Source organism: Phyllosticta citribraziliensis (genome assembly GCF_038025025.1).
Source record: "Phyllosticta citribraziliensis strain CPC 17464 chromosome Unknown J3D65scaffold_1, whole genome shotgun sequence".
Lineage (NCBI taxonomy): Eukaryota > Fungi > Ascomycota > Dothideomycetes > Botryosphaeriales > Phyllostictaceae > Phyllosticta > Phyllosticta citribraziliensis.
Genome location: NW_027117338.1, coordinates 2,260,244 through 2,287,885, shown reverse-complemented (window position 1 = coordinate 2,287,885; position 27,642 = coordinate 2,260,244). Strand labels below are relative to the sequence as shown.

Genomic DNA, 27,642 nt, shown 5'->3' with positions numbered 1-27,642 from the left:
ACATGTCGCCCACCGCGCCACGAAACCGTGGGGCGCGACTTTCGCCTCCGACCATGCTCCGCAGCGAATTTCTCGTCGCGCCCCAGCCAGATCCTCCGCTCAACACCGTCTACACCTCCATCGTTTCGGTCATGTGTTCGTCCATGCCCCTGACGTCGCTGCCTCTCCGGGTGGCGCGGGGCTCTTCTTCTTCGTCCTCTTCCTCGTCCTCCTCCTCCTCTTCGACGTCCTCGGTCACGTATTCCTGATCGTCGAGCATCTCCTCATCCCGGTAGACTTCGTCATCGCCCGGGTGTGCTATCACCATGACATCGTCATCGTCATCGGGCCAGCCTGCCGAAACAGACAGGCCGTCAGCTGTCTCGCCGAGCCAGTAATTCGCGCGCTTGTCCGCACTCTCCAAGCCCATGCTCAGGCCGCCACGACTGCGCCCGCCGCTGGCCGACGACCGCCGATGCGCCGCCGGGGCCCGGGCTGCCGCCGCTATCACCGCTGGACTGTGCGACATGACCGACATGCCCCGCAGGTACAGATAGCAGACGCGTTTGCGGTTCTTGTTGAAGAAGAAGTAGTTCATGCTCCAGATGGCGCCCTCCTCGCCATCAAAGGGATCCTCGTCCGGTTGATAACAGTAGATGGCGCACTCGCGCAATGTCATCTCTTTGTCGATGAGGCGCCACATTCGCGGACTCCACATCGTGTGACCGCCCGGTGTGCGCGCGCCCGACGGCATGGGTCCCGAGTTCCAATTCGAAGGCACGGCGAGCATTGCACCGGACGGTCGCGGGCGCAGGTTGTAGAGCGTCGTGTCGATCGTGTTCATGACCGAGCGCAGGGAGCGCTCTTTCCGAAAGTCGGCCGGGCGCAAGATGTGGCTGAAGTCATAGTCGGGATGCGAGGCGTTCAGCGTCGCAATCAAGTATGCGAACGTCCTCCTGCTGGATATCTGGCTCAGAGGACCGAACGGCGAGGATCTTGACAGGTTTAGGGATTCGGCGAGCGATTCAGCCTGAGGAGGCGACAGAGATGCCGACAAACGGAGGACCGTCTCATGTTGCGATTCGAGCGAGTTCTCAATCGTCTTGTAGAGCTTCTTGTCGGATCCCGCCGCCTTGGTCGTGTACAGGTCGCAGCCGCCGATTACATGGCAGTCGGGCGTGTCGAAGTTGAGCGCGCCATTAACGTCTTCAAAATCGCGGAGGGCCAGGTACTGCGGGATACATCAGCGAGGTCATTCTGAGCGAGTTTGCCTGGCGCACTCGTCCGAGCAGCTTCATATGGCACTCGAGAGCAAGCTGGTTGTCCCAGGCTTGCGGCAGGCAGGGGATGGACGGACCTTCATGGTTGCGCTGACCGGATGATGTTGTTGAGTGTGTAGTGGACTTTTGGTAGCCGTATCTGCTGTCGCAAAGCGTCGGAAGTGTCTCCGATCGATTCAAGGAAGTGGGATGGGCAGCTCAGAGCTATGGTAACGAGGTTGGCAGTCTCCGTGGTACAGGAGTGGATAGTGTTGTGGTTCGATAACGCGACGGCCGTTGGTTACTCTCGGCTAGCGGCAGCCAGGAGCGTTTGTTGGGCGCTTTGCGAAGAAGAATAGGGCGGATGGCTACAACTACAGTGAGCAATGTTGTAGGGGGAGTCAAGGGCGTTGTTAAGAGATGGCATGGTACGGTACGAGTTATGGGGTAGGGTGAGCACGGTGATGGGCTGCCGCCGCAGCTGCAGGCCAGGTGGAGAGCCTGGAGGCTGCCGGAACTCCGCCACGTGATGGCCGGGCCCCTGACCTGGACCTTGTTGTCCACTAAGAGACGAGACCTTGACGCATGTGAGGCTTTGACGCTACGACAGAGCTGCAACCGGGAGAGCTTGCCCGAGACCACGTTTTCCAACGCTGCGTGTAGATTTGGTGCCGACGTTTGTTGCTCGAGACGCTTCAATTGAAGCCGTTCCGACAGCAGGCGGGATCTGGAATGCGATGACGCAATATGGTCGATGCGCAATCCCTCGACGCTGCTTCAGGAGACCGAGGGAACAAACGTGGCGGTGTGAGCTGATGCTGCTCTGCAAGGGTCTCAGTGGCCATCATTCGATGGTGCTCCTGTTTGTTTGTGAGAATCATCAGCGCTCAGGAGACCGTTCAACCGCCTCCAACCATGACCGACATCGAGACATTTGCAAGCTAAGCTGCACGATCAATCAGGGTATTCGTTGGTCATTCATTGCTAACTCCTAACGCCAGCATAGCCTTGCCTGCGGCAAAGGGCGCTTTAGGTACAATACACGTTCTGGGAACCTCCGCAAAACCGAGCTTCCCGTCGCTGTACCCTTCCAACTCCACAATTTCCCAAACGCCTTTTGTGAAATGGGGAGGAAGCCTTGGCTGACGTCCTGGTCTCTAATGCTGAGACTGTGCTGCACAGCTGCGGCCTCAAAGGAAGCCGCTGGCGCGAATTTGGTCCTCAAGGGCTTGGGCATCCTGAGAGGTTCCAGCCATTAGATTAGCGTATTTCTGGCACATACTTGCGCGCGCAAACAAATGTCATGGAGGACTCGTTTCGTGGGGGTATCATGGTAGGTGTGGAGAATTGTCGGAAGTTTAGCCAATCTTCGTGACGCCGTCGTCCTCGACCTGCATTTGTCGTTAACTTTTGACCGATTCATGTCGTACCGAGTCGCCGAATGCCCGAGCCGTTTGCGCTGATTTCGAGTGTCTCGCATCGCATCGTAATGCCGCATGTCGTTCGTCCTCCAACTTGCTCTTGACGTGTGCCGCGAAAGACTGCCAACTCACCTCCATGTCTTCTAGACTGTCCTGCTGGCTAATGCATCTGAGGACGTTCTTTTTGCTGCTTTCCTGCATCTCTCCTGCCAAAAGTAGCTCATCCAGTATGAAGTAGGCCTTTTGAAAGTTGAAGATGATGTCGAGCTCGCAGACGTTGCCGTAGTACTTGTCCATCTGCTCGACGTAGCGGTGGACTATCTCGAGCGTGATGAGTTCATTGTCTTCCGAATCACAGCCGGCGATGAAGAATAGCGAGGCATAGCGGCGGTACACGATCTTGGTGTCTGATAGCTTTCAGTAGGGTCCGGTGCTGGGAGGCCAGGTGGCATACCCTTGTATTCGAGGAAATTGCACATTCGGGTGCGGCGAGCGAGGACTAATTGAGACACATCCTTTACGATTTTTGCCTTGTCCTTGGGAGATAGCGTGGTGAACCACTTGGCGAGACGCTGTATGCACGTTAGCGACTGTTGCGGTGGTCGAAGGTTGTGCCCGAAAGACGTACGACTTTGCCCTGGCGGGAGAGGAGAATCAAATATCTGGGTACGTTAGACTCATCCAAGGTTGTCAGATGTCCCTGTACTCACTTGATGGCCATGGCGGAGGTCCAAGGTGTTTGCGACGTGGAGGGGTGGGTTTTGGGCGAGGGACAGGAACGAGTCGCCATGGGAGCCTCGCCAAGACCGGTCGTTCGGGGAGGCCCGCGCTTAACACCGACAGGGCCCGTGCGCTGGCCTATCATTCGACGACTCCGACCATGGACGGATTTCACTACTGACATTGCATCCTTGCGGACAAATGTCCCACTACCGGCTTGGAAATCACTTTGCACCAGGCCCGTAATGCGCCGACCTTTCTCTTCAACTCCCTCTCTCCAACCCAGGCGCCTGCTGAGCCAGAAAGAGCCTTCCTTTGCACCCTTCAATCCCACTCTTGTCTGCTGACAAAGCTATTGGCATCTCTGCGCCCACCATGACCCGTTTGATTCTCTCCTCGTCGTATGCCTCAAAATGCTCCGAATCCGAGGTTGCTGTTGGATATGCTGACATGGAGAAACCAGTAACATCATGGGCAGCGCGCCCACGGTTGTGCGCCGCAACCCAGTCGAGAAATCAAACACCGAGCTGACATCGTCCCTCCGCTCCAACTTCGCCGTGCACCAGCAGTCTTGCGCCTCCAACGATTCCTCTGCTACGACAAACGGCGACGTCAAACGCCCCTCCTTCCACGAATGGACCGCGCAAGACGGATCCTCGCTCTTCATCCCCGCCGTCGACTTTGCTGCCTCTGGCCTAGCCGAAGAGTGCGCCGCCTACGATATCACAGTCAAGCTGTTCTACCTACCCCACGTCCCCGTCGCCACGCGCATAGTCCAGGCTCGCGATGCTATAGACCTGGTGCTCCGCGAGCTGCACGTCAAGAGCATCGACCTGCTCATTGTATCTTTCCCTGGCATCGCGTTTGACGCCGACGACGAAGACTCGGACGTGTCTTCCGAGGACGACGCTACCGCCACCGCAAGCGGCAGCGCAGACGACGCGGACGGCATCGAGGCCGTGGAGAGCATGATTGAGACGTGGCGCGCCCTCGAGACGCTGTATGACGAGGGCCTGATTGCGAAGCTGGGCCTCTCAGAGTTTGGCACCCAGCGTCTGGCGCGCTTCTTGTCCAAGACTCGTGTGAGGCCGAGCGTGGATCAAATCAATGTGCGCGACTGTTGCGTCGTGCCCAAGCCTCTTATTCTGTATGCCAAGGAGCAGGGCATCGAGTTGCTGACACACAATGACTGCACAAACGTCTTGCCTAGCGGCACGCTGAGAGAATTGCTTGGCCCAGGAGAGAATGGAGCCGGTGTGCTTGCTGGACCCAACGGGAGAGAGGGACTGAAGGGCGATGTAGCGCCGCAGTGGGTGGTCAAGTACACAGCAGTGGTAAAAGACCGGGGTGTCGTGGAAAACAAGGGCTACTTTGCGGTTGCTGAGCTGCGAGAGTAAGGAGGGCAAACGATACACCAACTTCTTTGATCTTTCGTCCATCTTACTCGCATCTCTCGCATTACGTAGCAGTTCTGGATTTGGTGTTTGGGCGGTAGCATTTGAGCTTTTAGACTGCATGATCAGAGTTGTAGGAATCATGGCTTGCCATTTCCACTATGTTTTTTGGGTTTTCCTACTTTTCTATCTCAAGACGTTCAAAGCCAGTCACCATCCAGCGCTCAAGCTCGGCTGTTGGACAATTGCAGAAACCAGGGTATGTGATTCTCTCCACGTTCAAGACCAATCGCTGACCCCCTTTCGAATACCGATTCGTCCAGAAAGCTTCCCGTTCGCCCGTCTGAATTAAGCCCAGCTTAAAACGAACCGTTTCCCGTTGTCTTTCTGTGTCCAATTATGTCCTCCACGCACAAATTTTCCAAGCTGCTGCTGGGCGGGCAAACAAATGCCAAGAGACACACGACCTCCATCCACGTGTGCCTCTCAGTACCCACCTCACTTCTTGTCCTTGCTCGCCTCGTGCTCCTCCAACTGGGTCTTCAGCTCCCTGCACTGCTCGTACAGTTGCCACATGAGCTTTCGCTCCGCGTCAGTAACCTCCTTGCTCTGGCACTCCTTCATCTCGACTATCTCCCGGACTTGCTCATAGACTGGCCACAGAACTTTGAAGCTCTGGCCTGCAAGCAGAAGGTCTTCGGTGACGTTCGATGCTTCTGCCAATGGAGCGTTGGCTTCCTTCTCGCTGAGAGTATTCGGGCCTGTCTCCGTGGTTGTCGTTGGCGTAGCTGGGGTCGGAGGGTTCATTTCAACCGAGAAAGGGGAGGAGGCGGATATGGTAGCGGAGGTCAAAGAGGCGCCACGGAGTGACGGGACGTTCTTGCTCTGCAGAGAACCATCTGGAACCAACGCTGGTGTGGTGTTTGAGGCGCCAGGTTCAGGCGCACTTGTGGCAGCACCTTCATGCGCTGAAGCCGGCAGACTGCACTGGTCCTGGGTAAGAGCTGTAGAATCTTCGGCTTGGAGTTCCTTGGGGGCGTCTTCGGCATCTTCGTGAGCTTTGGCAGCTGGGGTCGGCTGGGGCTGGGTCTTGGTCGTAGCAGCTTCTGGCGTCTCAGAGGTGGACAATGTTGGCTTCTCGTTCAAGACTGACTTTGGACCTTGGGCATGGGCTGTCGAGGTGCCACCGGTGATGGTAAGAGCTGGGATGGAATCGGAAGCGTCTGCCGTAATGGTCGTCGTCGGTTCGTCAACGCCTGCGGTGGCCTGTGTGTGCAGACCCTGGTCTTGGATCGTGCTGCTCGTGGCACTGCTGTCGTTCCTGGGAGCAGGCACTGGGTCAGGCACGTTTGCCGCAGCTGTTTTCTTCGTGGTAGGGGCCGGCTTCTTGGTGTCTTTGGAGGCCGTAGCAGCCTTCTTCTGCGACTTCTGACCCTGCGCAGTAGGTGCGGCACGCTTGTTGGCCTTGAGATTGGGTGTCGGGATGGGCAAGTCCACCGCGTTGATGGTTGTGGTGGAAGAGCTTGGCTCCAGATCGGCCGTCGAAACTGGTGCAGTGTTCGCCTCCGACTTCTTGCCTTGGGCAGTGGTGGTGGCTGCGGCATCGCTGCTGGTTTGCAAAGCATCGCCTGGCTTGGGCGCACTTGTTGTAGTGGCAGTCCCCATGGAAGAGTTCAGGTCTTGGTTCACTGCTGAGACTGTCGCAGCCTTCACCAGCTTTTGGCCTTGAACCGCATTCTTGGTTTCTTCATCAAAGTCTGTGGACTGGAGTGAAGAGAGCGAAGAGTCTGTGTCTTGCTCCTGTCCGCCTTCCTTGCGGTACACTGGCTCTGGTTCCTTGACATCGTTCTTCTCTTTGGGCACATCGCTGAGCATCGGGGCAGGGTCAAGAGCAGACGCGGAGTCCTTCCTAGGAGCCTTGCTGGCAACGCGCCGGCCGGACTTGGCCTTTGGTGGCGGTGAAGGCGCTGACTCCTCAAGGGGCGTCGAGGCCTTGCGTTTCCTGGTCTGATTCTTGGCGGGAGAGGCCGAGGGTGCGGCAGACGCTGGGGCAGACTGGGCGGCCGCAGTCGACGTCTTCGTGTTTCTTTTACCACGAGTCTTTGGTGGAGGCATGGAGGACGGTGCCGGTCGATCGGATAACGCAGGCTGCGCAGGCACGGCGGACGCCTTCGCTGCGCGGCTCCTGGTTTTGGGGGGCAAGGACGAGGCCGGCAGATCAGACGGGGCTGACGGTTTGGTCGCTTGCTGCTTCGCTCTGGAGCGGGTCGCTGTGCCCGAAGCAGCTTGGGAGGTTGCTTGAGGAGCACCGGCTTTGCTGGCTTTGCCAGCTTTCGCAGCGCGGGTAGCTGCCATGATGGAAGCTGGTGGATGGTCAGGGTGTTGTTGTGAAGATGAGGAAGACGGGAAGAACCAACAATTACGACAGCAGAGGCACGATGTTTGTGCTGCGCCGAGGGTGGGCGCTCGGCTCAGGTGTTGTCGGGCAGTTGCCATAACAAGGACCCGCGCAAGAGACTGCGATGGAAGGAGCCACGCCTCCGTCCTCCAGGTACCAGACCCAGACCCCTCGAGCCCTGTTCATCGCTCCATCTCTAGAAAAAAAGGCACATGCAGCTGTTTGTCACCCATTTTCATCTTCATCGGGCTATATCATCGACTAAATTGTGCTAGGAAATGGAAATTTGTTCTAAAGATAATGCAACGCTGCTCACTGCAGCCTGTAAAAGTCGCCTGCGTCTCCAACCGGAGCCGCTCGCAAAGCCAAAACCCCATACACTTGGCTTCTGTCGGAGATAGCTCAGGACTCGCAAGCAACATCAGTCTATCAGGTCCAAATCCCATGTCAGTGCATGAGAATGCAGATCTTACAGACACATAAAGAGGAAGAAGAACTAGATCATCAAAGGCCATGGTCCTGTGTCAGGGGGCGCTTTCGCGTGTCTAACAGCAGGAAGTTTTATTGAGTACCCAGTGGATCGCCAAGAGCACTCATTCGCCGGTCAAAATTCTGCGCTATCATGAAACCCAGTGTGAATGTAAGAAGCCCAACCAGGTTGCACAGTCTCTGCTACAGCAAGGGAAAATGACTTTTCCGACTTTTTTATTTCGTTCGCATGCACTTCAAACTCAATGACCTTACGATGAACTTTTTCCATGTCTGGTTTATCTGATCCATTATTCCTCACTTCGACGAACGTTATAAGAAAGTTTTGCGCTAACCTTAAGCAGCCGCGTAACCCATTTAGAGCTTTCTCAGGCTGCTCAGGGACAGGTTCCAATAACGGGCGATGATCATGATTTTAGTGCATGCCAGCAATGCACCAACCCATATCACCACGTTCTTTGGAAAGGGTCTATCAATTACTCCGTCATCGCTTTCAGAATATCAACAGTAGGCACGTAACCGTATTCTTTTCCCACAGTCTCAAGTACAGAGTTTTGCAAATCCCGAGTTTTGTTGAGGTTTGGTGCAGAGGGCCATGTGAACAGGCGGCAACCACTCACTCCATCGCCTGCAGGATCCCCTCAACTTTGAACTGTCCGAAGTTGAAATCAGTCGAAACTGCAAGAAGCCACAAATTCTGCTCTCGACTGTTTGCGACACCTCTTGAGTGGTTGAGCCCAGCTTCAAGCTGGGAATGTAGGCTCAGGTGAATTTTGCAACTCCCTGGGTTCCAAAGATGGCTTACCAGGATGACAACTCGATGCCGTCAATATAAAGTGTTGGAACCCAGAAAGCCAGTCACAGTCCCCTACCAACGTATACATTTTTCAGCAAGACACTATAGCAACCGCTCCATCATCGAACAACCGTCATCTCGGCGTCAGGTTGATTACCAGAATAAATTGCTGCAGCTCGACGACGACCACGGCCCACCAAACTACCTCCAACATCATCGGAAAGCCAGATTCAAGAGTTTCCCTAAGAATGGCCCATCACGCTGGAAATAAGGAGAAGAAGCGTGGTCTCGAGCCTGACCGGTACGAACCGGCGCGTTATAGTCCGCAGGATGTCAAGCCTGTAGAATCTGCGAAGGAACCAGAACCAAGATCCGCAAACATCGAGGATTTGAAAGCCAACAAGCGAAAACGTACCATTGCTCAGAAACCTCCAGGATTACTTCGCACAGCCACGATAAGGCCCCATGTCGAAGCCGAACAGAACGAATCTGGAAGCCCGAATGAGCGGTATGATAATGAGCAGGAAAAGACGAAGAAAATCTCGGACCTTGGCCTCGCAAAGAGAGACAGTCTTGAAAATGGTGGAGACGGCTTAAGTTCTCCTCAAAAGGCTTGCAAGTCCTTGCCAACATGGACCGCAGAGACACCGGAACATGGATCGATAACAGCACTCCCAACGAGTCTTTCCGAGACGGACAATAGCGAGCCTGATTCTGGCGGAGAGGACAGCACTCGAGAGGAACGTCCAGGTCTTCACAGATACTCTCATCCCGACCAAGTCTACGGCCCCAACTTCAGACACCTTCTCTTGACGCAGCCTCTGCCGACGCGCTATGCATCCCCTCTTGAAGGCAAGCCGGTCGCCAACAGCCAACCTCAGCAGTTGCAGCCTTCTTGTCCAGACAGAAACAGACCCGACTCCCGACCTGTACAGTTAGTCGAGGTCTCGTACGGCGCCGGCGGACAGCGTCGTTACAAGGTAGTTTGCATAGCCCGCCGGCTTGTTTCCCAACCAGCTAATCGTTCGCAGTCTCGAAGCCTCGAAAGTCTCCCGTCAGAGCCCGAGTCCCCTAAAGAGCACTGACGATCTTTGTTCACGAAAGTCTCCTAGAAGGCTTCCCGCCATCCTCCCAGATTTTCTTGCCACCCAGAGATTCTTCTGTCCGTCTTCTCTCGCTCTTTCGTTGAGACGCTGCTACTAAGGCGAAAGTGACGGGCCACCGCGCTCTGGAAGTGTGGCCAAGCGCGAGCAAGTGCCGCTAGAGACACAACACTAGCACTGCATGGAAATCTCCGCCTACGGTTTGGAGGACTCGCTTCTTCGTCGACTGCTTCTCAAGCCTAGTTGGAGGCTGACCACCAGGGCCATGGGTCAGGTAATCTTGATGAGTCTCGCTGCCAGCTCTCCCAGGTCCAGGGGCAGGTTCAAGATGCGGCCCGAGAAGCCCGCAAGGCTTTTGAAGCCTGCGGGAAGCTTGAGCACGAAATCAAATGGCATCTCAGCCGCCAGATGACTTGTAAAAGAAAAGGATCTTTTAACGGTTATAGACATTGCAACTTTCTCTGTTCAGGAGGCATTTACCAGCAGATATTGATTGTTTAACGCATGATGAGGGCTCTGTTTGCAGTGGAGTAAATAGAAGATCCAATGTGCATGATACGTCTTCGCGGATACAATGCATGCCCGTGCAGCCAACGACTACCACAGCAACTTCAGATCAACCCACGTGCCTCCTATTCCCTTTCCGCAAACCGTACTACTCGATCCTAATTCTTCACCGCCCCATTCCCACCACCATAAGCGCTCTCAATCCACCTCCCCACACCCTCACCACTCCAATACGCCCCCGTGACGGTGCCCAGCGCCAAAAAGCTGGCCGTGTGCTCGCCGGCCAGCCAGACACGGCGGTCGGGCAGGCCGCGGCGCAGCGCCTCGACGTCGCGATCGCCCTGCTCCAAGCCGACGGGGAAGTTGCAGTAGCTGCCGTAGCCGGCCAGCTCGTCGGCGGCCCAGGCGGTGGCGAGGACGGCCTGCGGCGCGCACGCCGGGTCGGCGGCGTCGAAGTTGGGCAGGCGCGAGTAGTAGGGCGCGAAGAAGGCGAGGAGCCGCGCCGTTGCTGCGGGCGACGGGTCGTGCGGCGAGGAGCTGTCGAAGGACAGGATCGAGGCTATGTGCTCGGATGTTGGGCCGAAGGTGTAGAAGAGGAGCGTTGGGTGCGCGGACCCCGAGGGCAGTGCGGCCATGTTGACGCACTCTTGGTTCCAGGACAAGGGGTTGGTGTCCGGGGCGTACAGCGGCGCTGTCCATTGCGTGAAGCCCGGGTGGTGCGTCGACGGCGCGGCGTTGGGGTCTATCGAGTGGACGGGCGCCGTCGTAGCCGTCGTGTTTGGTATCGAGGTCCTGGCCGTTGTGGGGATGTTGGTCTTGCTTACTGGAGCCGTGTTCCAAAAGGCCTTCGGGAACGTGATGTAGATCTTGTCCAGACAGCCGTAGCCCAAGTTGTGAATCGCCTGGGAGACATCTTTGGGGAGGTCTGGGACAAAAACGAACTGATTTCTTTTTAGCCACCCCAGTGGCGTCGTCATGACCACTTCGTCAAAGTCGAATGTCTTTCCACCTGCCACCTCGACTTCGACTTTGGTTGCCGCGCCATCCTCGTATTTGGTTTCGACATTCCGCACACACTGGCCAAACTGAATATCCGCGCCTTGGAGCGCGGGCTCAGCTATTCTTTCCAGAATATTCTTGTACGTCCCCGCAACAAAGAGGTTGTCGCCGTCGATGCACTCCTCCAGCCAGAAGAATCTCAGGCTCTGCCTTTCAACGCCACTCCCGACAAAGGCTCCCCACATCTCGGCAATCTTCAGAAGAAGATTTCTCTTCTTCTGCTTGGCCACCTCGTTCAGATCCGTGCTCCGGTACAGCTCCTTGGTCTCCTCTTCGAGATAGTCAAGGAGGCTTTTGCTAGGGGGTATCGACGCGCTGTGCTCCTTGGCATACTCCATGCCGTCGCCGATGATGCTCCATATTGTCTCTGCGGCCTCTGCGGCCTCTTCTTCGGGGAGCGCATTGCCTTGCTGATCATAAATGCACTGGCGGCCATCCCAGTTGTGAGTAACGGTGTTGGTCTCCTTTGCCAGGTCTAGGATTGGATTATCCTCAGTCCCATGTATCCAGTTTGGTCCACTGAACGTTTCCGCACATTCAAAGTTAGTCAAGGCGTGTCATCAAGCACCATTCCTAGATGCCAAACATACAGGTCCACGAGATTTCCCTTCACCTTTGCTTGGCAGAGCTGTCAAAGTCTTAGCACACGTGGGTAGTTTCCATATCAAAATTCTCAACTCACCCGGCCCCCTATTCGGTCTCTTGCTTCCAGGATCGTGACCTTGTGCCCCGCCTGGATCAGAATGTCTGCACAGCGCAAGCCACTCACGCCCGCGCCGACGATGCCAACATGAGGCTTCCTTCCATGGGGCAAGGCGCGTCGTATTATCGGATTCATGCTCGCGCCGTTGACGTCTTGGCCAAAATTTCGGCGATGAGGACTGCTCTGCAAGTCTTGCTGCATACGGTCCGGGCTGCCGTCGCTGTTGTAGCCCTGATTGGACGAACGGTAAGCGCGGCGCTCCATATTCAAAAGAGGAAATTCTTCGGATTCGGTTTTCAAAAACGGGGGAGTTTCGGTGGTGTTGAATGCTCGAATGACTGTGATGGCCAAGTACACGCCGCGCAAGAAGAAAAGTTTACAACGAGATGCAGGAGCCAGAGATAAGGTTTTATCAGAAGGGGAAAATGGCGCTATGTCGGGAAGAAGTGCAGAGGCGGCTATGCAAGGGAACCGGCGGGCCTGCTAGAGGGCTTGGGAAATGCGTGTGGTATGCTGAGAAATAATGGGCACAGGCGGCGGCGCCGCCGCCAGCTGCGCATACACCACGCCCATTATTTGCTCGGCGAAGCAGCCGGCTGGGGCGCCAGAGCATTGTCCTCTCAGTCGACCTCTGCACGCCACACGCGTCCGCGGTCTAGTCCCAGACAAGCATGGTCCTGGAACAAGGCCAGGCACGCGCCTGAAGTCGGTAAACCGGGCGCAGCTGACAGGAGGCCATATCGAATTGGTGGCAAGATGGGCAAGCGGGTACGGGAACAAGCAAGGGCCGATTCAAGCCGTCTCCCGGGTGTGGAGGAGTAGAGGGATCAAGAGGGCTGCGACAGCTCACCTTTTTTGAGTTGTGGTGGTGCCGGTCGAGAGGGTGGTGGTCAGGACCGGTCAAGGGCTGTCTTTCTAAAAGTGCACAAGGGAGAACACGATGATGGACAGGGACCAGAATAGAGACGCGGGATGAGGGCGGAATGATGAAAGACTTGGAGCTTGACGCAGGATACTTGATCCCTGCACTATCGATAACGCCGATCAGAGACATGAGGCTACAACTCGGCGCATGCACAACGTTGATGGTCTCTGGTCAGACACAATTGAATACGCTATGTACAAAGCCTGTATATGCAACGCTCCATCCTGTCCCAAACGCCAGCCACCTGCGAATCCAAAAGGTCACGTCTAGATTTTCTTTTCCTCCATGCTCGCGCTCCTCCCGTGAAGTACACCGAGACCATCGCTTCTCCGGCTCCTCCTACCCCACGCGCTTATAATGGCCTCGCCCACTCTGAAGCACCAGCCTCCTGCAACCATGACGCCGCTCACCACGTTGACCAGCCGGACGAGGAGAGCAATGAGGCCCCCGTTCTCTTCCGAAATGGTGAGCATGATTGGCTCAATGTCAAACTTGACAAAGACGCCAGGTACCGCCATCTCCGGGACGGCATGAGACTGCTCCGTCACCGCATATTGGTTCGTGAAGATTTTGGAGCGCGTGTCGGTGTACAGCGTCGGCACGACCGAGATGTAGTACTGGAACTTGTAAAAGTGATCGTCCTTGGTGGGAATAAAGGCGCGAGTGTTGTCCAGCGGGTTGTGGAGCGAGGGATAGTACGGACCAAAGGACAGCTCGTTGATCTGGTGGGAGAAATTGAACTCTGAGGCGCTAGGGTTAGAATGTAGAGTTCCTTTGGGTTGAAAGGGTACTTGCCGTCATGGGGCAGATGGTCCCCAAAGGCCATGTAGCCGTGGCCTCTTGCAGTAATGTGGAAGTCTCCTTGCACCTTGTTCCCCTCCAGCGTGCCGTATATCCTGCAAGAGTCCGGAGTTCCCCTCAGCTTTGGCGTCTTGGGAAACCTTCTCTTGGCCTTGGCCGCTCCGAGGTAATCGTGAACGTCCTCTTCGTGGTAGCGGTTCTTGCCCTGGTCATTTCCCAGCTTGTGGATATTCTTGCTCTTCTCCTTCCACCAGTTCCACCGCGTCGGATCCATTTTGAGGGTGTCACCGGCCAGGATGCGATCGCCGGAGGCGTCTTGCACGTTGACGTTGAGGTCCTTGCACTGCATCGCAACCACGATGTCGAGGTTGATTTGAAGGTCGTGGGAGATGCCCTTTTCAACGCTAAAGGTGTGGTGGGTTGTGCCTACCCACCACCGCATCGACTCGGTAATCGACAGCCATACGCATGTTACGATGAGGAGAAGAGTCCAATTCGCGCCCGAGGACGTCTGTTGGAGGTAGCTGGCCTTGGTCTTGGCTGTGACGGCGAATTAGTTCCATAATTGACACGGTAGCTGCGGAGGAGGCGGTTGAAATGGGCGCAAACGTCTTGTGGGCGTTGCGCGTGAGGGCGCTCAAGCGGCGCAAGGGAGCTGGGCGGAGGTCGAGCGTCTACTTACGGAACGCATCAAAGGCCTTGAGCGCGCTCTTCCCCTCAAAGTCCCCCTCGCTGAGGCCGCGGTCGGCGAATCCGTTCATGGCAGCAGTATGTCAGCAGTTGGCGCTACATGGACCAGCCTGGCGAAAGTCTGCAAGAAAAGCTGTTGGCGGACGGCGTCGCGAGCATGGTGGTCGGAAGAAGCCACCTGGACCTCATCTTCGCCGTCGCTGGTCTGTGCTCAACTTCCGCATTCGAGGAGTTGTCCCGCTCGGCCCAACTCCTGCGACGACGCGACGCGCGCTCCCTCCACTTCAGCACATGCATGAAACTTTCACTCTTCAATTCTGCACCTTGGTCATTTCTCACTTGTTTCATTCATTGGTTCCTGGCCAGAGGATATCGTTGAACCTCAACTCCCCAACCTATTAATAGTACATGTCATGATCTCGTTCAATCCATTCAAGTCCCTTTTTTCATCTATGCACTCGTATCCCCTCCCAAGACGCCAAAGTCGTTCTTCGGGTCAACGTTCTGCTGCCTCGGTCCGGTAGCAGAGTCCTGAGCGCTCTGCACAGCATTGCGCTGGAACTTGAGCTCGGCAGCACGTCCAGGGTCGTTCTTGGTGCCAATCTCATTGTTGAAGCTGGCGTTTGGCGCGGTGCTTTCGAAACCGCCCTCTTGAAGGTTGTTGCCCTTGGGCTTTCCACCGCTCTGGTATAGATCGACGTTGGCGTAGGTTGGTGCAGGTCCAGCAGACTCGGCGCTGCCGCCGGTAGCCCCAGTGGTGTTGTATGTAGGACCAACGCCGCCCTCCTTTCCAAGGCTTCGACCAGCATTGAGCTGGGCCGTCTCACCCCATTCAGCTTCAGCCTCGCGGGCGTCAGCGGTGGGAGCTGCGCCTAGCACGGTGGCGCCAGATGTGTTGGTGTTGTTGGTCGTGGTGCTGGAGGAAGGCTGCTCGTACACGCCAGCCTTGGAGTTACCAGCGGCAAAGGCACCAGAGCCCTGTGCAGACTCGGCAGCCAAGCTGTCGTTGGTGACGATACCGGCGCCCTCAGACTTGACGGCGTTGGGGTCGTTGACCTACACGGAAATGTCAGAAGCTGTTGAATGTAGCAATGGAAATGCGATGCGAGGCAAAATGCTTCCACCATCCACCTGTCTCCAAGTCTCTACCAGGTGATGGCAAGCTGGAGCTTTTTGAGGAGCGAGGCTGTGAGGGGCAGACGGGCGGGGTAGCGGGGCACACGAGAGCTTCCGTACCTTGGTACCAGCGGAGATGGGCATTTTGTTTGGATGAAGCTGCGTGGATTGTGAAGAAGTGATGGTGGTAGTCGTGGCAGATGAGGCTGGTGCAGCTGTGAGAGTGGATGGTGTTTGTTGGAAAGTTCTGATGGACTGGAGGGCTGGGATGTATGGGTTGCCAATATATTAGCTGCCGTCGGGTGGGTGCCGCGATGAGCATGTGACGTCACGCATAGGTAACTGGTGGAAGGCAAGGAAGGAGCGCAACATGATGGAATCCGATTTCAGGCAGCTTTTCATGTGGGTCCTGTCTGGGAATCCCATCAGTCGATATCGATCTCTATGATGCCAATTCGCCCCAAGCTGCAAAACATGGCGCACGGTTGCGGGAATTGCGCAATATCACCCCGCTCTGCTCCATCACAAACCCAAATGGGAAAAGAAAGCTTTGGCAAACGTTGTGTATCTTGGCTGGTGCCATTCACTTGCTGACATCTTGACAGTCGGATCTTCTGATGTCTTGATCTAAAGTCTTTGGTCGAGCAAAAATGCATCTACCAGCTCAGATCAAGTTCCTCTTTCACTTCACGCGTTGGGATGTATTACCGGTTCAGATCAAGTCCCTTATTCACTCCAGGTGTTGGGATGCATCACCAGCTTAGATTGAGGTTCACTCGTCACATAGAGCGTTATAATACATCGCGAGTCAAACACGGGAGCGCAGCATCTTCTTCTCTGCCTTTGCCGCTCTCATCCCAGCTATTTCACATTGTTGTCACGTTTTGAGTCGTTTCACTGGCTATTGGAGATCAATCGAGTTGAACAGTCGTCAATCATTCATTGATGTGGTATCTAAATCTTCCCTCAAGAATTCAGATTCCTAGCCATCCCGGCCATTGTGAACGCCATTAAGAAAATGCTAATGGTGAAAAGGCCAATCCGCTTGAAAGTCACAGACTCTCATGCAAATCCATCCCAGTTACTCCATGAAGACGTAGGAGATTTATTGCTTGGTGGTGTTGGAGAGACCAGGGTGGCCCTTGGCGTCCCTTGTGACGGCGTCGTTGGGAAGGCCAGAGAGGCCGTCCTTGGCTGTCCTGCCAACGTTGATGTCGGTGGTGGGGAAGCCGGTCTCGCCGCTGGTGCGGACGTTGCTGTCGGCGGAAGAGGGGCCGCGCAGGCTGTCGTTGCCAGCGCCGTGGGAGATGTCGGACTCAATCTTGCCAGAGCCAACGTTGACCTTGGAGGCGTCGGCCGAGTTCCAGTCAGAGGCAACGGGAGGTTGTTCGGGAAGAGGGAGGTTCGCCTGGCGCTCCTCGACGGTCTTGGGGTTGGCGCGGTCGACACCGGAGGTAGGCCTAAGCTTTGTTAGCACCAGGGTGCTCAATTGACGTTGGGGGTGGACTTACTGCATGTTGGTGACGGGCATGATGATGGATTTGAGGTGTGGTTGGAAAGGGTTGATTGAAGAGATTGGAGTTGGTGTTGATGTGAGAGTGGTTGATTGTTGATTGGTGTGTTGTGTGAGTTGTAGAAGTGCAGAGGTGAGGCAGTGGTTGGAGGCTATTTTGTAGTGCAGCTGTTGAGGTGATGGGTGTGTGACGTCACGGGCAGGTCGCCAGGGCTGCGGGTGTTCCCCACCGACGCGCATCATCCGCAATCAGGCTCACCCCCACGCAGGGGCAAACGGATCGAAGTCTGGCGAAATCCCATCGACAGATCTGTCCTCCCTTTTTCCCGCTACGGCAACAATCAGGCATCTAAGGCACACGTTCCGCCCTCCAGCTCCGCCCATGACGCAAACGCCTCCACGCCTGCCAAGGCACTCTCAACCCACCGTCTCCGCCGCCAATCCATCGCTTTCGTCACTTCACCTGTTCCCTCCCGCCTGATGACGACCCTTTCCTGCGTCCCTGGTGCCTGACACTCTGCCCGAAGCCATGGACCCTGATCACCTACGATGTTGGTTCGATTGAGTTCCATCAGCTCAATTCTCAGAAAGAGGGCTTGTCCAACAGTGACACTGCTGTTTGGGTAGTACAGCCAATCCTCAGCGAACAAAGGACGGCCCAATGGCATGTGATGACCAGCCAGATTGGGTTGTGTAACGATCCCCCTCCTCTACCACTGGACAAACTTGCGTGCCTTGACTGAGCAGAAGAATTTGAGGTCCTCAACACGTGGGATTCGATCTAGCCCTCATTATACCTGCCCTGAGCATCCTCAAACGTCAGAGGGTCAAGGACTTTCGTACGGCACCACTGCACTTTGGCCAGGACTAACTTCTTGAATTCTGCCAAAGACCTCCAAACGCCAGTCTGCTATCTGAATCAAGCCAAGTCACATGGTGATCTATCGAAGCCACGAACCACGTTACCCTGACGTTGGATCACCGCTCGATTCCCCAGAATTCGTTCCCATCTCCAATCTTTTAACCTGCCATCCAGGTTGTTATCCCCTGTTCGGAGCGGGCCGTCCCGTTGCACTTCTCCCATCGAACTGCCTTGTTGTTCTTCTACAAAGGTAAATCAGGCGGCGAAGAATATCAGCCAATGAGAGCTACTGCAAGGTCTCCTTAGCCCGGTCCATCATGGCAAAGACTGATCCAGAGCAAGTTCAAAGAACAAGAATGCGCAAAGGGAGCGTTGACCTGCTCAAGTCAAGTCCTTGCTCACGTTGTCTTTTCCACATGACACGTTTGTCCGAAAAGAGCATCAAGCCCAGGTAGACTAAGGAACTGGTCACCTTCGTCCGTGTCGAACTATGAGTTCGACGTGGGAATAGGGAATGAAGGCGACTACGACACTGCTTTGTCACCTTTACACTGGTGGCGAATTCATGACTGCGATCCCGCGGCAGTTCAGTCAGTCGTAGCGAGGCATGAATCAACCTGCTTTGCTTAGAGAATGTCTTTAGTCTTGTTGCAGAAAATGCAAGGCTAGAGAATAAGTTCGCTGTCAGTCTTGAGTGTGATATCACGCGTTTCATCTCTGTATAAATTCGTTTCTTTCGCTGGTTTGCGAGCAAGGGACCAGTCAGTCATTCTAGTATTAGATCCTTCAGGGTTGACAAAATCCACAGTGTCGAAGCTTTTAAGAACCGGTCAAAAGTGAATCAAAGCTGGAGGGATATATTGGCCCGCGAGAGTTTGTACCCGGGACATGTAAATCCAGCTTGTATAGTACTATTGTACGATAGTTACAAATGGTCGAAATGGTGGAGGCAATCATAGAGACTGGGTACGACAGAGTCCAGAAAATCTTTTCAGGAGAACAAGGGGGTTTCTTTTGAATTGATCTGAATTAAAGGAATAACAAATTCCACGAAAACTACAAGGGCACAGAGCAATCACTGTGCAGAAACATCAGAGAATCTGAATTCAAAGGCCACACGGAATTGGATCGCGTCCGTCCTTCTCACAAGACTCCCCGACTTCCAGGCAGCGTGGGAGTGGAGACACATCTGGACAAGGCAAAACTTGAGGAGACTCAGGGAAAATACGCGGATCTGACTTGGTTGCAGTCGCGTGACACTGGCCATGATCAACAGACAATCATAAAGTCAAGACGACCTCATCGCGACTAGTAAAGCCATTTCATGCAAGTTCAGAGGATGAGGCTGTTTTGTTGTTTGTTTACAGGCGAAAAGGGAACGGCCTCGGATTTGGCGTGCACGTGAGGCCGCGTGGATACCGTGTTTTGCCTCTTGCTGATCTGCAGAAGAGAAATCGAAAATCGAGCGCGCAACACATTCAAAGAATACCGAGCTGTTGGATCAAAGCTTGAATGTGCGCGAAAAGGGCTGCAGTGTTTTGGCGAGGCTGTTGCGGCATGCTTGGGGCCGTCTTCGCTAACGCATCTCGCATCATTACCGCGGAACCGTCAGTGCACCCTCTCGCATCGCTCAGCTGGACGCGTCTCCTCCGCTTCGCACACCTCCGCCTCGACGCGTCCATCGCAACACCATTCTCTATTTCCCATCTCCCCCATCGCGCACTTGATAGCTATGAGCGATCCTCCTCCTGCTCGCTCGGTAGGCGCGCCCAAGGTCCCAAGTCCCCCCTCATCCTTCGCCTTCCTCGTGTCATCCCCAGACCTGATTCAACGGAATCTTCCACCCAATGTCGACAACAAGCCTCTGGCTCGCCAACGGCGTCGACGAACAAGGTACGCCTCTAGCTTTCACGGATTTGTCCCTCCCACCCTCGAAACGCGTCGTTACAAGTGGCGATCGGCCCTCAGCGACCGGAGCAAGGGATAAAGATCGGTGCCTTGACGCGCTGCTAACTCGACATTGCACCACAGTCCCGAGGATCAGAAAATATTGGAGACGGAATATCAGAAAAACTCCAAGCCCGATAGAAACGAGCGATTGGACATTGTGAGGCGCGTCGCGCTTGGGGAGAAGGAGGTGCAGGTGGGTCGCACACACCAACAACCGTCGCCAAAGCTAACGTGAACATCTTCAGGTTTGGTTCCAAAATCGCCGTCAAAAGGACAACCGCAGATCCAGACCCCTAGAGCCCCATGAGATTCAGGCACACCTTCAATCGCTCTCGCGAGAATCGGACGTGGATGACGCGTTTTCCTCATCGCCCGGAAACACAGCGGATAACAAGGAAGGGACGAGTCCCCAAGAAGAGGCCGTGGGGAAACCTGAAGAGCGCGATGCATCTGTTCAGCGCGAGAGCGACGCGGCAACTCCGTCTCAACCGCCCTCGCAACAACCCGAATCTGTTATCAAGAGGGATGTCCCACCTGTTCCACAAACGGACGATGTACAACCCAATGTTGCAACGGCAGAGCCACGTGTGAATCAACCGCCAACAGCTGTGCCAACGGCAGTGCCAACGGCAGACATGGGCAGCTCTCAGCCAATACCGTCATCCCAAGAAAGCTCGTCCAAATCAATTGGCTATCTTGCGAACCGGCGGAGCCAGTCCTTTGCCAAGACATACGAAGAGACTTCAAACGAAAAGCCTCATGTTGCCCCGGCGCCTGAGAACCAGACTCCAGCTCGGACTCTCCGAAAATCGAGTTCGTTTGTGCGACTGTCGATGACTGAGGACGGAAAGGCAAGGGTGGTTAGCAGCGAAGATTCCCCTTCCCCCCCACGGTCTCAGCCAACGCCAGCCACTTTTGATGGCGAGAGGGGTGGCTTGCGCCGGAGTTTCAGTGCCGCTGGATTGAATGAGAAATTCAAGGCCACAGCTTCGCCGTCTCTGCCGTGGTCGACAAGTGGTCGATCCCGTGATTCAAGGGCGTGGGAGTTTTGGTGTGACAGTGATGCTCGGAACTCTCTTACGGTCAAGGCGAACCAAGAAGGTAGTGGATCCGCAGCCGATGCTATTGGCTTGATTCGTTCAACGAGCAGGAGTTCCCTCAAAACAACCCCTGGAAAACGAGGTGCTCAGCTCATGTCTCACGCTCCAGGCATGGGAAAGCGGCAGAGGGTTGATGAAAGGGGTACACATCGACCTCCCCTGTCACGTGCAACGTCTTCTCTGGGGCGCCTGCAGGGCGGTAAAGCGGTCAACAATGCGCGATCATCAGTACAGCGAAGCCAGACGTCGAGAACGCAAGCGTCGACAGGGAAGGACGGAGACGGCTTTGAAATACCACAAACCGAGTCAGACAAGGAGAATTGGGAGCCCGGGGCACTGGGAGCCGGCCAGCGCCGCAGCACCAAACCCACCATGGAAGGCAGCGGCGGCGGTGCACCAACTCTGTCTTCTTCGCGGCGCAGGGTTCCGCTGGGCGAGAACACCAACATTATTACGAGCAGCGGTGGCGTCGGGAGCTTCGAGGCCTTCATGGACCGCTCCAAGAGCTTGAAGAGTTCCTCGGCGGTTTCACAGCGCAGGCCACTGGGTGCTTCGTCGGCGCGTAGCAATGTTAGTCGGCAGGGAGCTAGCATCACGATCAACCCTGAGGACGACGATGAGCTCCGAGCGTTCATGGAAGGAGGGGCCTCCTCAACGACTGCAGCTGCCGCCCCAGGGCCGGGGAGCCACAGCCAAAGCCAGCGGACAAGCGTGTCAAGCGGCGAGGAGCTTGGCTGCGTGCAGGGCTTGCTCAAGCTCAGCCAAGGCAACTGGAGATGAGATTGGGGGTGTGAGGGGGATGAGATGCGTGTGAGAGCTTGTCCTGTCATGGCCATTCATGTTTCTTTCCCCACGCGGGGAAGCGCGTAGTATTCGTATCATGGTGTTTCATTGTAGGGCGTAGACAAGGTTTTGAATTTCCGTTGGCAGCGCAGCGGTGGTCGGCACGCAAAAGCAACGAACGACGACGGCCATTATTTTTTGTGTTTTCGTTTTGCATTACCGGCGGTGGGGGGATTGGCCGTGCGTGGCACGAAGGCGTGGTTCTTGTTTCGCTTGTCTTCTTGATGGCAGAGAAGTCTTGTGGGCATCTTGGTCTCGGGTTTCGAAGCACTTATTCACTCTTTGTTGGCTTCAATGCATGTTGGTCAGTCAAGAAGTCTAGCCCACCAATTCTGTCAGCCTTGTTCACCATCATCATCGCCACCAGTCAAACAATTGAACCAAGAAAGGCCAAAAGCCTTGTCCAATTGCCCAGAGTGGACGGCAAACGGTGTCAGTTCCGCCATCTAATCTCATCTCCCAATCAATCACCTCAAACCCATCCCGGACAACCTAGATAGACGCGTCTCCCATTTGTTTTTCCGACGCTCGACGCTCCGATCCGCACGCTCCTCGCCCGCCGCAATGTATCACAGGGTAAAGAGGCAAGTCAAAGCGACACACTGACCTTTACGGTTGGGACTGGGAGTAAGTAAAGGCAGCAAGAGATGATGAAGGGCGGAGCGTGCCATGATCGAACGCTTTACTTTGATGCACGAAACAATGCCTGATGCTCAACGGGGCCGGGAAGTAAAGTATAGTGAACTGACTGATTGACTGGCTATGAGCTTACTGTGCTGAGTTGAAGAGGAAAAAGAATGGAGAGAGAGTCAACCGTGCGTTTCCTGAGTGGGCCGTGGACCCTGCTCCGTGATGAGAGTGATGCAGAGTCAGTCGTGTCAGCCCTATGTCAGCTTCCAACCGGACAGACGTGGCGCCATAGGGTTCGCTTGATTTCTGCCCCTGGCCCAGCCTTGTTTGTTGCGTGCGTGTGTTCCTTCCTCGGGAACATGATGTAGCATTGGACCAATTTAATCTCGCTTTCGACGCGTTTCGTGGATGAGCAGGGCAGTTGACCACGACATCAACAATCAGTCTGAACTGGAATAAAGAAAATGGACTGACACCCCTCTTCTCACTGCACGATAGCCGTGAGTGTCACCATTGCGAAGACTGCGCGAGCGAGCGAGCAAGCAAGCAAGCAAGCCCACCTCATCTCATCTCATCTCATTTCCCCCCCCCACCCAAGCAAAGGGTGACGGCCGTCGAGATTGCAAGCTCAAAGTTGGCCGACAACTGAGCCTCTTCCGCGCCCTCACCCCAGCATCCCGGCAGCCCGATTCCCACGTCCCTGGCTGGCGGCGGCTGCAATCGGGGGTTGGCGTCATTTTACCTCCTTGCAGCACCCTGAATGGACGGAATCGCAACGACGCGAAGAGCTATCCAAAGGGACAGACAGACAAACAGACGGGTCGGGTAGGCAGCGGGAAGGCGGGCATGGTCGCTGCCGCGTCGTCGCAGGGCCCTGGTGTTGTTTCTTTTTGCAGGAGGTGATGCGTGGCCGAGGTTGTGTGGTGGATGTTTTTGGGGGGGGTCGTTGTCTGCTGGACCCTGTTTTGGCCTCAGCCGGCCATCCTTCGCCGTCTCATCGTTGTCGTTTGTCGTTGTTGACGGCTGGCGGTTGGGCACGCAGACGGTGGCTCAGCTCAGGGTCTGTCTTCATGGTTGCCTTTTGACAGCGGCAGGCAGGCAGACAGACGTCATGGCTGGTAGCTGGATCGATAGCTGCTGTCTTTCGCCAGCTAGCCAACGAGCTAGCTAGCTGACTGACTGCCGTTGCTGCCCATCACATCATCGCCTTCACGCTTCTGCTGCAGCATTGCGTCACTGCTGCTGGAGAGAACTGTATCGAGTCTTCTACGAACAATGCGTTGACGTATGGCTGTATCAGGACTGGCTGCCTCGGCTTGGGCTTCTACGCATCCAACACTGCGGTTGACTCTGGATTTTGTCATGCAGAAGGAAACGCTGGATGAAGCGACCAACAAGGAACATTCGCATCTCTTCGATATTGAGAAGCGCAAGGGGTCAGCGGAAGACGGTGTTCTCGAGTACGTCGAGCAAACGCAGCAAGTCGTCGTAACCGCATCGAGCGTAGCGCGGGACAGCCACAAAAACGGGTGGCTGGCTAGTTGGACCGTCTTGGCTCTCTTGTTGCTATCACGACTCTTGTACCTTGAAGTAATATCCGCCCTCAATATCACGAGTAGTGAGGGTGAACAGATTGGACCTACGTCGCATCAACTCCAAACACGACGCGACAGGAACGCGATTCGCGGCGCGTCCGAATCCGCTCGCGCTCCGAGCTCTTTTGGTCGCTCTGGTCGGCGATGGCTACGCGGATTGTGGGCGCCTCCTCATCGCCGTCGAAGCCTTGCGGCCGTCCTGAGACGAGCCCGGTGGGCTGGTGGGCTGGTGGGCTAGCAGGCTGGTCTGGGCGGTGCCAACCGCAACGGTCTCCTGTCTGCCTTGGCCCTGAGACTAGCAGAGCTTCGGGTCTCGATGGACGCAAAACTCCTCGGCCAGGGCTGGCAGCGCGCAGTGGTCCCGACAGTTGGGACTAGGATGCTGCAGTAACTGGTTTGGTTGGCGTGCAGTTCCCCTTTCGTCTTGGTTTGGACATTGCAGCAGCAGTAGCAGCAAGGCAATAGCGGCAACGAGAACGGTTCGGACTAGCTCGAGCCCAGCAGGATGGAGCCCTGCGTGGAGCTCTTGTGCGCTGATGACGATGTTGGATTGGGGTCATTCCTGTGACGGGGCGGACAAGCGTCGCGACCCCTGCCAGAAGCAAAGACAGCCAAAAGAAGCCAAAGCAGCAATGCGCGCAGGAGTGGTCGATCCGGGCGCTGCCGCTTGAAACAACCGCGGTGGGCAGCGGTGGCCCTGTGGCCTCGAAGCTCGATCGCCAGGACGCGGTCTAGAAGCTGCCAGATTAAAGCTCCAATGCGCGAATCAGTGACGCGGTTATTCAGCGCAACAGCGCAGCGTCAGGCAGGGCAAGCGTGCAAGGCGTCGACAACTTTTCCTTTTCGTGAGTCTATGCTCGTGTGGTTAGGCGGGCTGGCTGTTGACTGGCTGGGGGGGCGCTTTGGTGTTGGCGTCGACGGCCCGCGAACGGGAGCAGATCATTGGCCCGGAGCCGTATCTGATTCTGCGTGCGTGTGCGGCTTGGCGCAGCTTCAAGGTGGACAAAAAGAGGACCTCTTTTTTTTCATTCCTAGGGCTGGCAGGCCCGAAATAGCACCATGTTGTCACATAAGTTTGAATCTTGAGGGCACGGCAGATAGGGCTCGTGGAGGCTGGTTTCGGGGGCCAGGAGTGTGCATGCAGAGGGTCGAATGTTTGTCGGAGCATCCATTCTGTTGAGGGTTGGGTTGGGAACAGCGAGGAGGCTTCTCAGGTCTGCGTCACGCCGTCAGACGGGTCTTTGTCTGGAGGGATTGAAGCAAGAATGGGATCGAAGTTCATGACGTTCGCTGGGCTGGGCTGGGCTGGGCGTGCCAGCACAGCCGCCACAGGCTTGGAGAGGTTATCGCGGACATGGCGGTGCAGTTAGGGCTCTGGAGACGAAAACGAGAGGCTCAGTCAGCAGCATTCCTGACGGCAGAAGTCGTGGCCGGCAGAGTGCATCGACCTGCCGTTGCACTCTGGGACGCCTGAAGGGAAGGGACGGAGGCTACGGAGTGCCGTGGCGCGAAGACTGGCAAGTGCTGGTCAGGTCGTCACTGAGAAAAGGTGAAGACAGGAGGTCATCGGATCCACGCTTGGTGTAGCAGTCTGTACGCAGGAGTAGTCGGTAGTCAGTAGTCCGAATGTCTTTGTGACCAGGTGCGTAGGTGGAGGGGGAGGGAGAGGGAGAGGGATCGCCGTGTTGGCTGCCAAATTTACTCGTACCCTGGACCTGTAGGCTCCCCACCCACGGCGGTCCCCTGCAACACGCCGCTTTAACGCCGGCACCCAGCCTGGCAATCATCTCGCTTCCCTACATAACCAGCATCCCCCGCCCAACCATGCCGACAGGGAACAAGAAGCCTGTGCTACCTCGTTCTTTTAGTATCCTTCGTCTGCTCCCTTCATCAGCCCTTTAATCCTCAATCTCCACTCCGTCCTCGCCTTCATTCAACCCTCTTTGCCGGCCACAACTCTCACCTCGCTGAGTTGTCATCCAAGAGACCAACAACCTGCCATCATCACCAACAACAACCTAGCTCAGCCTCGAGAAACCACTCCCAACATCACCACCACAATGCCTTCCACCATGCTCTCACGCCAGGGTGCCGACACTCTCGCTCTTCCTTCTCAGATGCCTCGTCTTCGACCTCACAGGCAACATCTCGGCGCCTCCAAGAACCACCTCAAGCTTCCAAGCCTTCCGCGCTTCCACCCCGCCAACTTTCCCTCGCAATCCTCGAGCCAGTCTTCCACGCCCCACTCCAGCTCCGCCAGCCCGCCTCCTCCGCCATCGCCTCGCTCTCAGCAGAAGCAGTACTCGGAGGCTCAGAGGCAACTTTACTTCTACCAGCGTGATCTCGTTGCGAACGCTGTTGCCCGGAATCCTCTGCCTGGAAACCGGCCCGTCAGCCCCCGGCTGAACCCTCTCGGAAGCCCCGGTCCCGTCACGCCGCTCGAACTCGAGGGTTCAAACGGCGACTATCTTCTCGCTGGTGCCAGTACGCCTTCCGCCAGTGACGCCGCCTGCAATGAGCTTGTCGAAAAGCTCATTCAAGAAGAGGCCAAGCGGGCTGGCTCAATCTCCCCCAGCTCCAACTCGGTGGACAGCTGCTGAGTTTCACGTCCAACCCCTCCTACCCAACCAATCATCTTGGGGAAAAAGAAACGTCTCGTTTTCATGAGCATTTTTGGTGTCTTCCGCACACCGAGGAGATCTCTCCATACCCGTACTGCAATCAAGCATCGCTGCTACAAGGCACCGGTGGTTCCGAGTTTCAGACGTTGGCCGATTTCCTCATCGCCAGCTCGGCGGCTCGCTTTCACCGACGAGCGATGATTACATGAATCCTCCTTGCTCACACCTCGACCATGGTGAGGCGAAGACCCCACCGAGGGTAACTCACGATGGCGGTGACGTCGGACCTACGTCGAGTCAGGCGCACCACAGTCACAGGCTTCTGTTTACTGCATTACGACGCTGCTACGCCCCCGCCACAGTGGTCACGGTTGCATGCTTGCATTTTGACGATGCATAGTCACTCGCTACATTTTCTTTGTGTCTGCTTTCCCCCAATACCAAGTGCTGGAATGTGGGATTTTCTCTTTTGCTCTTCGGGGTCTACGGCGTTTCTTTACGCACTCTGGCTACGGCTACAGAGCAAGTTTCTCGGGCGGTCACACTACCACGGCGTTTGTCATGACTTGACAAGAAATGCGTGCCTTCGGTGGCATCAGCATAGGCAAACTATGCATCTCAGGTAGCTTTCAAATGGATTACAAATATTACAAACAACCATGGACAAAGGACATTGCTGTGTGCCGTGAGTTAAACCAAGAGAACTATGACGCCGGCCTTATCACCGGACGCCAAATTTTGCTATGCTGTGGCAACGAGGTCAGCAGCCGGAGACGATCGATCGAGGGCGGCGCTGCAGAGCGTGTTCGGCTGGGCAGCCGAGAAAATTGTCTCGTGCAGGTTTGGACGCGTTCAGCGGCAGAGCGAGCGAGCGACAGGGATGGTACAAGCGAGCCCTGCTGCACTGCACCGCACCATCCGCAGTCAACTCGTCGTCGGTCTTGTCGTCCGTCATCTTCGCAGTCAGCTGGCGCCCGCCGGTCTTGAGCAGCAGCTAACCGCACCGCACCGCAGCATCACATCGGACGCCCTCGCTCGTCGGCACTGCACAGCGGAGCAATATGGGATGACCAAAGGAAGGGCCTGACGCCATGCCTGTCCGCGCAGAGTCGCAATCATCCATCCCAACCCAACAAGTCACAGCACAGCGCCAGTAGCAAATTGCGCA

General features: G+C 55.9%; 11 protein-coding genes across 11 annotated transcripts; 5 read left to right on the top strand and 6 right to left on the bottom strand.

Moving 5' to 3' along the window:
- Positions 1-109: 109 nt before the first annotated feature.
- On the bottom strand, positions 110-3,380 carry J3D65DRAFT_643734 (Maf1 regulator-domain-containing protein; the record flags this gene model as incomplete). The annotated part of the gene is made up of 5 exons (XM_066802103.1): positions 110-1,210; positions 2,792-3,066; positions 3,114-3,231; positions 3,288-3,321; positions 3,370-3,380. The coding sequence occupies 5 exons, from the start codon at positions 3,378-3,380 to the stop codon at positions 110-112; spliced, it is 1,539 nt and encodes a 512-aa protein (XP_066660046.1).
- Positions 3,381-3,754: 374 nt separating this feature from the next.
- Positions 3,755-4,776, top strand: J3D65DRAFT_664030 (uncharacterized protein; the record flags this gene model as incomplete). The annotated part of the gene is made up of 2 exons (XM_066802715.1): positions 3,755-3,780; positions 3,843-4,776. 2 exons carry the CDS (start codon positions 3,755-3,757, stop codon positions 4,774-4,776), a joined length of 960 nt encoding a protein of 319 aa, XP_066660045.1.
- Positions 4,777-5,271: 495 nt separating this feature from the next.
- On the bottom strand, positions 5,272-7,128 carry J3D65DRAFT_664029 (uncharacterized protein; the record flags this gene model as incomplete). Its single annotated transcript, XM_066802714.1, has 1 exon — positions 5,272-7,128. One exon carries the CDS (start codon positions 7,126-7,128, stop codon positions 5,272-5,274), a length of 1,857 nt encoding a protein of 618 aa, XP_066660044.1.
- Positions 7,129-8,647: 1,519 nt separating this feature from the next.
- Positions 8,648-9,541, top strand: J3D65DRAFT_673523 (uncharacterized protein; the record flags this gene model as incomplete). The annotated part of the gene is made up of 2 exons (XM_066803528.1): positions 8,648-9,436; positions 9,488-9,541. The coding sequence occupies exons 1-2, from the start codon at positions 8,705-8,707 to the stop codon at positions 9,539-9,541; spliced, it is 786 nt and encodes a 261-aa protein (XP_066660043.1). The 5' UTR covers positions 8,648-8,704.
- A 683-nt stretch (positions 9,542-10,224) lies between these two features.
- J3D65DRAFT_545584 (uncharacterized protein) lies at positions 10,225-11,963 on the bottom strand (the record flags this gene model as incomplete). The annotated part of the gene is made up of 3 exons (XM_066796774.1): positions 10,225-11,644; positions 11,716-11,753; positions 11,808-11,963. 3 exons carry the CDS (start codon positions 11,961-11,963, stop codon positions 10,225-10,227), a joined length of 1,614 nt encoding a protein of 537 aa, XP_066660042.1.
- An 862-nt stretch (positions 11,964-12,825) lies between these two features.
- Positions 12,826-14,385, bottom strand: J3D65DRAFT_610820 (endoplasmic reticulum vesicle transporter-domain-containing protein). The gene is made up of 3 exons (XM_066798842.1): positions 14,237-14,385; positions 13,549-14,094; positions 12,826-13,495 (listed from the first exon to the last, which is right to left on the bottom strand). The coding sequence occupies exons 1-3, from the start codon at positions 14,313-14,315 to the stop codon at positions 13,020-13,022; spliced, it is 1,101 nt and encodes a 366-aa protein (XP_066660041.1). The 5' UTR covers positions 14,316-14,385; the 3' UTR covers positions 12,826-13,019.
- Positions 14,386-14,572: 187 nt separating this feature from the next.
- J3D65DRAFT_610816 (uncharacterized protein) lies at positions 14,573-15,616 on the bottom strand. The gene is made up of 2 exons (XM_066798841.1): positions 15,481-15,616; positions 14,573-15,300 (listed from the first exon to the last, which is right to left on the bottom strand). The coding sequence occupies exons 1-2, from the start codon at positions 15,502-15,504 to the stop codon at positions 14,695-14,697; spliced, it is 630 nt and encodes a 209-aa protein (XP_066660040.1). The 5' UTR covers positions 15,505-15,616; the 3' UTR covers positions 14,573-14,694.
- An 849-nt stretch (positions 15,617-16,465) lies between these two features.
- J3D65DRAFT_599420 (uncharacterized protein) lies at positions 16,466-16,891 on the bottom strand (the record flags this gene model as incomplete). The annotated part of the gene is made up of 2 exons (XM_066797898.1): positions 16,466-16,820; positions 16,872-16,891. The coding sequence occupies 2 exons, from the start codon at positions 16,889-16,891 to the stop codon at positions 16,466-16,468; spliced, it is 375 nt and encodes a 124-aa protein (XP_066660039.1).
- Positions 16,892-19,336: 2,445 nt separating this feature from the next.
- J3D65DRAFT_610808 (uncharacterized protein) lies at positions 19,337-21,995 on the top strand. Its single transcript, XM_066798839.1, has 3 exons — positions 19,337-19,628; positions 19,767-19,878; positions 19,931-21,995. Exons 1-3 carry the CDS (start codon positions 19,468-19,470, stop codon positions 21,563-21,565), a joined length of 1,908 nt encoding a protein of 635 aa, XP_066660038.1. The 5' UTR covers positions 19,337-19,467; the 3' UTR covers positions 21,566-21,995.
- A 1,449-nt stretch (positions 21,996-23,444) lies between these two features.
- J3D65DRAFT_37267 (uncharacterized protein) lies at positions 23,445-24,159 on the top strand. The gene has a single exon (XM_066795721.1). It carries the CDS (start codon positions 23,546-23,548, stop codon positions 24,089-24,091), a length of 546 nt encoding a protein of 181 aa, XP_066660037.1. The 5' UTR covers positions 23,445-23,545; the 3' UTR covers positions 24,092-24,159.
- Positions 24,160-25,776: 1,617 nt separating this feature from the next.
- Positions 25,777-26,598, top strand: J3D65DRAFT_37263 (uncharacterized protein). Its single transcript, XM_066795720.1, has one exon. The coding sequence runs from the start codon at positions 25,914-25,916 to the stop codon at positions 26,451-26,453; it is 540 nt and encodes a 179-aa protein (XP_066660036.1). The 5' UTR covers positions 25,777-25,913; the 3' UTR covers positions 26,454-26,598.
- The last annotated feature ends 1,044 nt before the right edge of the window (positions 26,599-27,642 follow it).

Bases quoted from the DNA above. Each gene is read 5' to 3' on its own strand.
- J3D65DRAFT_610820 (XM_066798842.1), bottom strand. From the start codon at position 14,315: ATGAACGGATTCGCCGACCGCGGCCTCAGCGAGGGGGACTTTGAGGGG. The intron at 14,095-14,236 runs GTAAGTAGACGC...TCGCCGTCACAG, and splicing joins CAAGGCCTTTGATGCGTTCC to CCAAGACCAAGGCCAGCTAC. The intron at 13,496-13,548 runs GCAAGTACCCTT...CTAGCGCCTCAG, and splicing joins GGACCATCTGCCCCATGACG to AGTTCAATTTCTCCCACCAG.
- J3D65DRAFT_610816 (XM_066798841.1), bottom strand. From the start codon at position 15,504: ATGCCCATCTCCGCTGGTACCAAG. The intron at 15,301-15,480 runs GTACGGAAGCTC...ATTTCCGTGTAG, and splicing joins CCATCTCCGCTGGTACCAAG to GTCAACGACCCCAACGCCGT.
- J3D65DRAFT_610808 (XM_066798839.1), top strand. From the start codon at position 19,468: ATGAGCGATCCTCCTCCTGCTCGCTCGGTAGGCGCGCCCAAGGTCCCA. The intron at 19,629-19,766 runs GTACGCCTCTAG...ATTGCACCACAG, and splicing joins CAACGGCGTCGACGAACAAG to TCCCGAGGATCAGAAAATAT. The intron at 19,879-19,930 runs GTGGGTCGCACA...GAACATCTTCAG, and splicing joins TTGGGGAGAAGGAGGTGCAG to GTTTGGTTCCAAAATCGCCG.
- J3D65DRAFT_37267 (XM_066795721.1), top strand. From the start codon at position 23,546: ATGGCTGTATCAGGACTGGCTGCCTCGGCTTGGGCTTCTACGCATCCA.
- J3D65DRAFT_37263 (XM_066795720.1), top strand. From the start codon at position 25,914: ATGCCTTCCACCATGCTCTCACGCCAGGGTGCCGACACTCTCGCTCTT.